At 41.4% G+C, this 10,182-nt stretch overlaps 1 protein-coding gene across 1 annotated transcript in view; it reads left to right on the top strand.

The window, feature by feature from the left end:
- Positions 1-618, top strand: part of RBM15 (RNA binding motif protein 15) — a gene marked incomplete at its 5' end in the record, with an annotated part of 1,842 nt that extends 1,224 nt beyond the window's left edge. The window contains one exon of the mRNA XM_010174022.2: positions 1-618. This exon is cut by the window's left edge and continues 1,224 nt beyond it. Within this exon, the coding sequence (XP_010172324.2) occupies positions 1-618 (618 nt within the window).
- Between the last annotated feature and the right edge of the window lie 9,564 nt (positions 619-10,182).

The raw sequence follows: 10,182 nt of genomic DNA on the forward strand, positions 1-10,182 counted from the left end.
GGTGGTGGAGGCTCCCGCCTTAAACCTCCTCCTCAAAAACAGCAGCAGGATGGAGCATCGCAAGCCGGGGGAGCTCCCAAGCTGTGCTTGGCTTGGCAGGGGATGCTTCTGCTGAAGAACAGCAACTTCCCGTCCAATATGCATCTGCTTCAGGGGGACCTCGGTGTCGCCAGCAGTCTCCTCGTGGAAGGAGCGACTGGTGGGAAAGTAGCTCAACTCAAGATCACCCAACGTCTTCGTCTGGACCAGCCTAAGCTGGACGAGGTCAATCGTCGTATCAAAGTGGCGGGTCCCAACGGTTACGCCATCCTTTTGGCTGTGACTGGCGCATCGGACAACCGCTCTGCAGCCGGAGCTGCCGATGCTGCCACCACCACCACCACCACCACCTCTACCCAAAGGCCACTCAGGAATCTGGTGTCCTATCTAAAGCAAAAGCAGGCTGCTGGGGTGATCAGCCTCCCCGTAGGGGGTAACAAAGACAAGGAGAACAGCGGGGTCCTGCACGCTTTTCCACCCTGCGATTTCTCCCAACAATTCCTGGACTCCACGGCCAAGGCGTTGGCTAAATCAGAGGATGATTATTTGGTCATGATCATTGTCCGTGGGGCATCCTAAGGTGTTCTCTGTACCCAACCCTGCCTACTCCTCCACACAGCCCCTCCAGCGTGTGCCAGGTGCTATGGGATACAGCCTTAGCCAGCCCTGTCATTATTTTAAATTAGATCTTTTATTTGTAGGTGATTTATTTTTTTTCCCTGCCCATTTTTTTTTTCTGTTACTATTGGTTGTTTTTTTTTTTTCTATCAAGTTAGAAACCAGAAAAGGTTGATTAGCTGGTTAGTGTGAATAGGATATTTTGAGAATTCCCCCATCAGTGGGGATAGCAGGGAGGTTAGACCTGCTTTGATTTACAAAAAAAAGAAAGAAAAAAAAAAAAGGAGAAAAAAAAAAAAGATCAGAGAGAAAAAAAAAACCCAACACAAAAACTGGGGGAGGGGGGGGAGGGAAAGAACAAACTCCCATCTTCTTCATTTTTGATTCATGTCCTTTTTTCATTTCATTTCATGTATTTTAAAGCTCATCCTCGATAGAGTTCCAAACCTAAAAGACCAGATTTAAAGCACTCGGTAGTTGAAATGGAAAAAAACCCCACATATTTACTGGTGAACTGGTGTCAACCCCATTTTTATTTTATTTTATTGTATTTTGTTTTATTTTATTTTTATTTTGTTTTATTTTTTCCTTGCAATTCCATGACGGCCTCAGGCCAGCAGCCCTTTGGCACAGGGGTTGATCCTTTTCCTCAGGAACCTGAATAATTTACCTTTGAGTTCCATGACTCAAAGTTAATGTCTTTTCAGGTGACCAACCAGCACCTGCTTTCGGGTACACCACAGAACATTTTAATTCCTTTCTTGGATGGTTGAGAAATTCATCCAGCCCCTCAAAATGCATGCACTGAAAGTATGCTTTGTTTGGTTTTTATTTTCTTTTTTTTTAAAAAAAAAACAAACCCAAAACCAGGTGTATTTCTCCTATTTCTCTGAGTTCTGTTGTATCCCATATATGCACTTTGGGGTTTGTAGCAGTGAAAATGTTTGGTAAATAGCTGAAGACTTTGTTACAAACCATGAATGTCTTGTGCTTACTCTGGTATGCAAGAAACAAGGAGGTGCTTTAAGAAGAACTTTAGTTATATTGTGGTTTTTTTGTTTTTACTGCCTTTTTTTGTTTTATTTTGTTGTTTGTTTTTTCTTTTAATTATTTTGTTTTGTTTTCCAAGAGTTGCAGCTACAGTGGGGTTCTGGTTCCACAGTGCAAACTCTGAGCAATTGTGCTTCTCTCCAGAGATGGTTTTAATTCTGTGATAATTTAATTACATAAAAGTTCTCATTAATGTTTTACCTCTTTGTTAATAGCAAGGAACTGCTGTCTGCTAGGGACTCTTCAGGTACAGTGCAGTGGGCATTACATGAGGTTTATCCTTTTAGAGGCACCTGGAGTAAAGTGCTTTTTAGCATCTTGGAGAAGTATTCAAAGTACTCGGAGATGCTGAGATTTGAGCTCTTGTTCCTGTGATTCTAGGAGGAAACAATTCACTTTTTTTTCCCCCCAAGAACTTAGTTCATTTTAGTTTAATTTAATTTTTTTAATGCTTTTTTCCCCCTCACTCACTCACTGAGTGCTTTTTCTCCAGCTGTCTTGGCCACTTTGCTAATACAAGAGGGGAAGAAGGGATTTAAATCCCTGTTGTTTTATTTTAACATTAGCTAGCTTCTAAACCCAAGTGTCAATCTGACTGTATCTATTTACAGGCCCTAAAAATATAAACCTTGCACTTAAAAACCCAGAATGTAGTTCTTGCACTTAAACCACGTTTTCAGTGACTTGGGTGACGTCAAAGCGTCGCTGCTTCACTCAATCCATCCTCCACTCGATTCCTTGGCCAGTTGCTACAGGGACAAGTTGATTTTTGTTGTTTCAACTTCAAATATGACACGAAGGAGGAAATGTCTTGAATGTATTTTATAGGCACAGCAGTTCTAAAGTGAGACAGAACTTGCTGGAAATTCACTGTCACAAAAATAATCTGAATTTCTTTAACGCCGCTTTCCTGAACCACTCGTCAGAGAGTGTTTTGGTTTGGCTTTGATTTTCTTCACGAGTAGACCCAAAAATTGAGGTGAATTGAGAACTTGAAGGTGGCAGCGTATCTTGAAAAGAGATTTGGGTTTTCTAGCTACTTTTCTTTCGAAATGAAAACGTACAAGCCTCATTTAATGCTCTTCAATGTTTCGAGGGTCAAATCCAGGATTTCTGGGTTGTCGTCCTTCCGTGTGAATGTAACAGATGGCAGAATCCAGCTGTTCATCTTCCTATTAACAATGAGAAGTTTTCGAAACGCCACCGATAATGCAAAGAACGATGTTTTTAGAAGAGACAGGTGTTATCTACCAACTCTTGCAAAGAATGTTTTAATTGTGGCGGGTGTCTGTCGCGTGTCAGCAGGTAATCAACGCTGCCGCTGTTTTTCTCCTTGAATTGGACAAGAATCGCTTGCAAGCACTAAGTTTTAAAGGAAAAAAACCTTTCAGTGGGAATTCAAATCTGCCCTAAACCAAAATAATAATAATAATAATTAAAAACCCCAAAAAAGAATTAAAAACCAAAAAAAAAAGCAGCACTGATGTTTGTGTTCAACACTTAAACTCGCCGAGGACAGTGTTGGTTACGCTGATACGCGGTAGGCACCTGGTTTTAAAACCCATAAAACTTGGGAGTCAACATAGTTTGTGTGGGAAGCCTTTTGGAAAGAGCATCCTGGTGCACTTCTGGGTTGTTTTTGTTTTTGTTTTGGTTTTTTTTCCTTGTAAAATAGCAGTGGTTCTACCTGCCACGGGCTTTTATGAATCAAAATTATAATAAGGAACAGGCGAGGCTGTATTTTGACTCCAGGTTTTCTGGTTCCTTATTTAACGGTGTACCTGCTTCTTTAAATCTGGTTTATTTGTGGTTGCTGCTCTGTTTTGTAAGCAAGGATTTTAACACCCTTTGAGGGTTCTTAATGTCAAAAAAACATAGTTGACTGGCAACTTTTTATTTTATTTTATTTTATTTTATTTTTTTTTAATTTTTTTTGGCCGGCACTTAAGTTCAGATGCTGCCATCGAGGCGGGTACAGCGTTGCTGGGCTGTGCTGTTCTCTTAGGCTCTGAAATATTCACCATTGGAGTAACTGTCCACTAAAAATGGTCTTGGCCAGGGCTGAAGATGAGTTGAAGTCCATTGTGTAAAACCACTTGTGTATAGAGCAAAAGCAGATGTAGCAGACTGTTGTGTTTGGCATTACGTGGCTCTAACGAGAGCTCGGTATTTCTTCGAACGTTGTGTGCAGCTGATGTTCTTTTATATTTCATTAGTTTGTTGAATTAATGTGGAAAAAGGATGTCCTTTTCCTGAATCATTTCATAGTTGTGCTTTATGCTTTGGGGAAAGAACCTCAAATGACTCATACTTTTGTTTAAGATTTTTTTTTTATTTTATTTTTAATTTTGTTTTTAAATTGGAAACTTTTCGCAACTTCCTTGGCTGCCGGCCAGTGGCTTTGTTTGCTCCTGTCTTAGTGACTGCTCTGCTGTTCACTGGGATTGTGGTGCAAACCCTGACGTTACCCTCAACTCCAGAGGTTTTCAGACTCTGGGGTTACAAATACCAACAAATCCTTGTAAAATATCATAGAGAGAGAGAAGGACTTTAACGTGCCAGGCAGACAAATCTTACCCTCTCTCTTTTTAAGTTGTTGTTGTTACAAGGATGTTAAAGGATTGAAATGTTTTGGTGACAACTTGGCTCAGCCTCCTGTGGAAGGTAGAGAAGAGAGTTTTAGATTTCATACGTTGGTCAAGGAACCATCTGGTTGATGGTAACTGAGGTGAAAAGCCTGAAGGATTAATGAAGAAGAGGAGTGAATCAAAATTGTGAAGACAGGTTCAAAAATTCTTGAGGACTCAGGGAAAAAAAAAAAAGGCTTGGAAAATTGTGGTTCCTGGCTTTTAAAACCAACCCAACCCAACAGTGTTGAGGGCAGCACTCCTGGGGAGTCTGCTGTACGTCTGTCTAACAGAAACAAGAGTAGAAGCAATTATTGCCGTGTGACTCTCAGAGCTTTTGGGGTTCTTTCCCCTTTGTATCCCCCTTTTTTTTTTGCTTACTTTCTGCAGATAGCACCCGAAGGACAGATATTCCAATGATTTACAAACTGAATGATGAGATGATTTTTGCATTAGGCTTAAAGCAGGACCGTATGGTTCAGGGAATGGTTAATTGAATATTCAACTCCGTGCAGATTTGATTGTGTGAAAATGACAGATGAGAAATATCACTTTGAATAGTAACAATTTTAAATTATATTAAGTGTGTCTTTGATTTGACCTTTCTCTTTAATTTTGGAGTTATCTGCTGGTAGAATTATGCAGCAAAATGAGAACAAAACCGAAAGGTGTAACACTACATTTCATCTTTTTTGTTATTAAGTTGCCTTCAGGAAATATTCTTTTGAGGAAAGTCAACGGAATTCTCAATAATTCAGTTGGTTTTTCTCAGGGTTCATTATTTGGATGTGTCCCATTAACTGTTACTGAAAGTTAAAGAATCAGCAGTACTGTAAGCCTAGTTTAACCTTGGTCCAAAAAGAAGCCCTGCACTACTTGTTTATGCATCTATACATCAAAGGTGACTTCATGTCAAGGTTTCTTTGCCCTTGGGTGGTATTGGTGCTTTTTGAAGTCTGAGTAGAATATTCAGAAAGGCTTTTTATGTTCATCTGTATAATGTAGGGAGGGGGAAAAAAAACACAACAAAAAAAAAAAAAACCCAAACAAAAATGTTGTCTACATTTGTAATTGAAATAACATTTTCTTTCCTCCTGCCAAACAAAGCTGGTGGACTGCAGAAGACAACTTTATGGGATATCAAGCTCTAATGGACCTTTGGGAAGAGCAGCTGTGGCTTATATGGAATTTACTTGGGCCTCTTGATGGAAGAAAGCTTATCTGTTTAGTATTTGTGCATTTTACTAAAATGGCAGCTTTAAAAAAAAAAAAAAAAAAAAAAAAAAAAAAGAGTTGTGTATCTGCTATTGTGATGCCAATGCCCGTGTTTTAAGTGGAAAAAAAAAAAAACCAAACCATGACCTCTTTGCTTTGTGCTGTGTACACAAGATTGCTGGAAAAAAAAAAAAAAGTAAAGGAAATGACCCTTTTGATGGCTCACACAGCTTAAAAGTAGCTGTCACTCAAAACATGCGCTCCCAGTTGAGCTGATTTTGTTTCATTCTCAATAAATTGTTTCTTTTGAGGAAAAAAAAAAAAAAAAAGGGTTTTCTGCCTGGAAGTGAATTGACCAACAACTGTTTGAACCCCCCCTCTTTGTTTGCAGCGGAGGGGTTGTTGCTGCTGCTGCTGCTGCTGCTCACGTGTTTGATCTGATAGTTGTGGGTCTTGAGCAAGAAGCGGGGAGAACCGACATTTTACGCGTTGACCGACTTGTTGTACCCAAATCTGAAGAAATCTAGTTGATTGTCTTGGCTGTGGCCCCCCCACTTGGCGGTGGAAAAAGGGGGGGCACATTTGCTGTTTTACGGTGGAAAAAGGGGGGTCACATTTGCTGTTTTACTCCTCATCTTGACGAGGAAGCGGTGCTGATGCTGGCATGCAAGGAGCAGGGAAGCATCACCCTGCATCTCAGAACGGTTTACAAGTCTGGGGCTTCGCTGGTTTCGAAGAGCCGGAGTTCCTGAATTTTATGTTTCTGATTTATTTCGTTCACCCAACACGTTTGGCTTTTAGTTTTGATTATTTTTTTCCTTTTTAAAAATTAATTTTTTTTTTATTATTATTATTTTTTTTTTTTTAAGTTTGAAGAAAAAAAAGTTTGCAGTTGCTTTTGAATCTTGCACGTAAACCTTGGGCACCAAATTGTCAAAAGAAAAAAAAAAAAAAGAGAGAGAAAAATAAGTCCTTAAAAGTGTTTAAATGATGTTAATAAAACCTTTGCTGACATACTTGAGACCCTCCTCCATCTCCAAGGGCTTTTGAGCCGTTGTGCAGTGATGGGTTTTAGTGCTGAATGGATGATGAAGAGTTTCCAAGCTCTAGAGTCAGTCATTTAAAAAAAACAAAACAAAACAAAACCAAAAACCTTTTGCGTTGGTATCTCGGTGCCTTATTTTGACCGGTTTTGAAGCAAACGGTTCCACCACGCCTCGGATGTGCATGCACCCTCGATCGCGTCCCAGGTACGACTGCATGTTTGCTTTGCAGTCACTTCACTCTGTAGTTACAGATGGTGAGAGGAGAGAAAAAAAAAAATAATTAAACAAAAAAAAAATAAATTGGAGGCAGCTGGAAAAAAATGTTGTTGTGGTTGCTACGTTCTCCTGTATTGGAGGCTCCTGAGCTGTGGAAGGCTGTTCCAGTCCAGGAGTACAACTCCATGGTTGCTGCAGGAGACTTCGGGGCACGTTTTGACAACCTCAAACATCGAGAAGAAGCTAACACTGCTGGATCGTTGGCTTCAGAAACCTTTTGGTGTTATGTTTGCCGGTCTTGTTAAAATTTATGTGACGTGCAGATGAAGACTCATCTGGAAAATGCAAGCTTGCCCTGGTTGCCTTTGACATAACTTTTAACGTCTCGTGGATAACGAAGCTAGTGCTGTCCTGCAGCCCTGCAGGACCATCCTTTGGACAAAAGGATGCCGTGGTTGCGCTCTACAAAGTGTTCCTGGGGCAAAGAGCTGTGTAAATCCCTAAACCAGGTAAGGGAGTTTGAGAGGTTAAACTGAATTGTCATGTAAAAGGAGATGGTTTTGTTGTTCACCTATTTTTTTTCCCTTCGATTCTCCAGTCTATTAACTTTCTCATTGAGGTTCCTGCTCTGGCAGGTGGATTGGACTGGATGATCTTTTGAGGTCCCTTCCAATCCCTGACATTGATTCTGTGATTAATGTGTTTGTTTTGGTCAACGTGCTGTTCCCATCTGGGGATGGGAGTGAAGGAACAAACTCTTCGCTGTAGCTCCTGTGTTTGCTTTTGGGGGTTCCCCCCTAACGAGCGCGAGGTTTCTCCGCGTGCAAGATGCCACGCGCCTAAAACTATGAGTAAAACTAGAGTTGTTGTTATGACTTTGGGAATGACTTGAATTAATATTGCTTTAACCTGGAATATTATTTATAATTTGTATATGTTGATATGGAAAGCCAAGCAAAGCTTAATGTGTTTATGGGATGTTGGTGTGAGGATTTAAATTAAGGTCTTTGTTGTAAATGGGAATAATTGTAGATATTACTGGTAATGAGAGAAGGGAAAAGGGGAGGGGAGACTCTTGAAAAGTCGCCTTTTCTTCCCAAAGTTGGTGTTTGTAGTTAAAATTTGTATTTTATTTTTTTATATACAATGTATTTGATGTTCTGTTGAGATCTCTGAACTGGCTGTGATTGGAAGCGTTGTGTGGAAGGTTTGGGGCCGGTGGCAATAACAGGAGGAATGTTTCAACCTCTTTGACTCAGCTGGGTGGTTGATGCCAACAGGAGATGAGTGATCTGTGAGTGTAACTCAAATAAAGGAGATGTTTTTAATGAGCTGGTTAACCACTCGGGTAACCGGGTGTGTGTTCAGGGGTTGAACACTCGCCCACTTTTTGGTTTTCCTTTGACTTGTTGCGTTAGGGCAGATGGGGCCGTCGGTGGCTCTTCCAGAAAGATCTGCTTCTCTGCCTCAGATTTTGCTGTGTATTTAACCAGGATTATTAATTAATAATGTATTTAACCAGGATTATTAATTAATAACGTATTAATCCCTGTCTCCTTTACGTTACGTATTTATTCCAGAGACTCGGAGTTCTCGTGGGATGTGGTGTGAGATGGTTCTCCTATGGTTGCTTTGTCATAGCGAGTTGGTTTTCATGTGCTGGGTCACCCCCTCTGCTTTCTGAATTGGTTAGAGAGATGCTTGAGCTGCCCAGTAAAACCAGGCTTTTGTTAAACCCAGTCTCTTTAAAGGGTTAAAAGTTCTTTATATGCATCGTATTAATTTGGTTAATGAGACTTCTGGGGAAAGTGGATTTATAAAGAGACCCATTTAATGAACTGCACTGCAGTAGAAAGCGATGCGAGTCGATTAGACGAGGGACTGGTTATTTGAATTCACACTTTTTTTAATTTTCAATTTATTATTTTTTTTTTTTAGAATTGTGCTTTTCCCAGCCACAGCTGAATTAATGAGTAAGTTTAAAACATCAGATGGCCCAGATTCTGCTCTTCACTAATAACAAGCTTATGTTCTCCTTGTGCTGCTGGTTTACTACGAAGCAGCAAATGCTCTTTGAGGAGAACGCTCTCACCATGTGTCTTGGGTTGGGTTTTTTTTTGGTGTGAGTCCATCACTCAAAGCATTTGCAGAAAAGCCAAGGGAGAGAAGTGGAAAGTGTCTTGGGTTGGTGGTTTTGTGATTCCTATTGTCTCTCTGTCTAGGAGCTGGTGTGCCTGAGTTTAATTATAGCTGGCTTGAGAACTGGGTGAAGTAAACTCTTTAAGGCAGAGTAAGCTGCTGAAGGACTCGGTGTGATGGGTTACTCGGGGACGATTAAGAGGAGCTTGCTGGTGCTCATCCTCTTTGTGCTGCTGGAGTAGAGGTGCTCCTAACATGAGCAGAGAATGTGTAAGGTGGTGTCACAAAGGTCTATTATTTTGTCAATTCTTGATATCCCGCTCTGGGGATGCGTTTATTAAATGTGGTTGGAGAATAATGTTTACAAATATGTTAAGGGTGAATGTCATGAGGATGGAGCCAGGCTCTTCTCAGTGATGCCCAATGGTAGGACAAGGGGCAATGGGTGTGAGCTGGAACACAGGAGGTTCTGCTTCAACTTGAGAAGAAACTTCTTTCCAGTGAGGGTGACAGAGCCCTGGGACAGGCTGCCCAGGGAGGGTGTGGAGTCTCCTTCTCTGGAGACATTCAAGACCCGCCTGGACGCCTTCCTGTGTGATCTCATTTAGGTTCCTGCTCTGGCAGGGGGGTTGGACTGGATGATCTTTTGAGGTCCCTTCCAATCCCCAACATTCTGTGATTCTGTATGGATGCTGTCAAACGTGATGGTGTTGCTGGGGGTTAATGAGTTGCCACCTCCCAGCCCAGCTCCTCTGCCCGTGTTTTTAGCTTGGAGCTTGTGTGTGTTGTCCCAGGATCAGGATGGGTTGTGTGTACATGTGGTTGGCTTCCAGAGCTGAGCGGATGAGCTGGAGGTTAATTGTGGGTAACGGATATTTCATCTACTTATCTCCCTACCTTGACCTTCATACCTAGTTCTGCAATCGGATCTGAAGATCGGTCTGTAGATTTTTAGCTATCTGCAGTATTTCCTGTCCCCAGATCTAGTGACAGGCCAGGCTTTTAGCAACATGCACCGCTTAATCCAGCGTCCTGCCCTGAACTGTCAGATTTCCCTGTCATTTCTGCAGTTTGTAGCAAGTGAGCACTTAGATCCTCCAGTCTGTATCTCCTTCCATGTGCCAGTGCTGTGGTTCCAGCCTGTAAAATCCCAGAATGGAGGGGGTTGGAAGGGACCTCAGGAGATCATCCAGCCCAGCACCCCTGCCAAAGAAGGTTCACTACACCAGGAT

This window comes from Antrostomus carolinensis, unplaced genomic scaffold (genome assembly GCF_000700745.2).
Source record: "Antrostomus carolinensis isolate BGI_N321 unplaced genomic scaffold, ASM70074v2 scaffold15098, whole genome shotgun sequence".
Classification (NCBI taxonomy): Eukaryota; Metazoa; Chordata; class Aves; order Caprimulgiformes; family Caprimulgidae; genus Antrostomus; species Antrostomus carolinensis.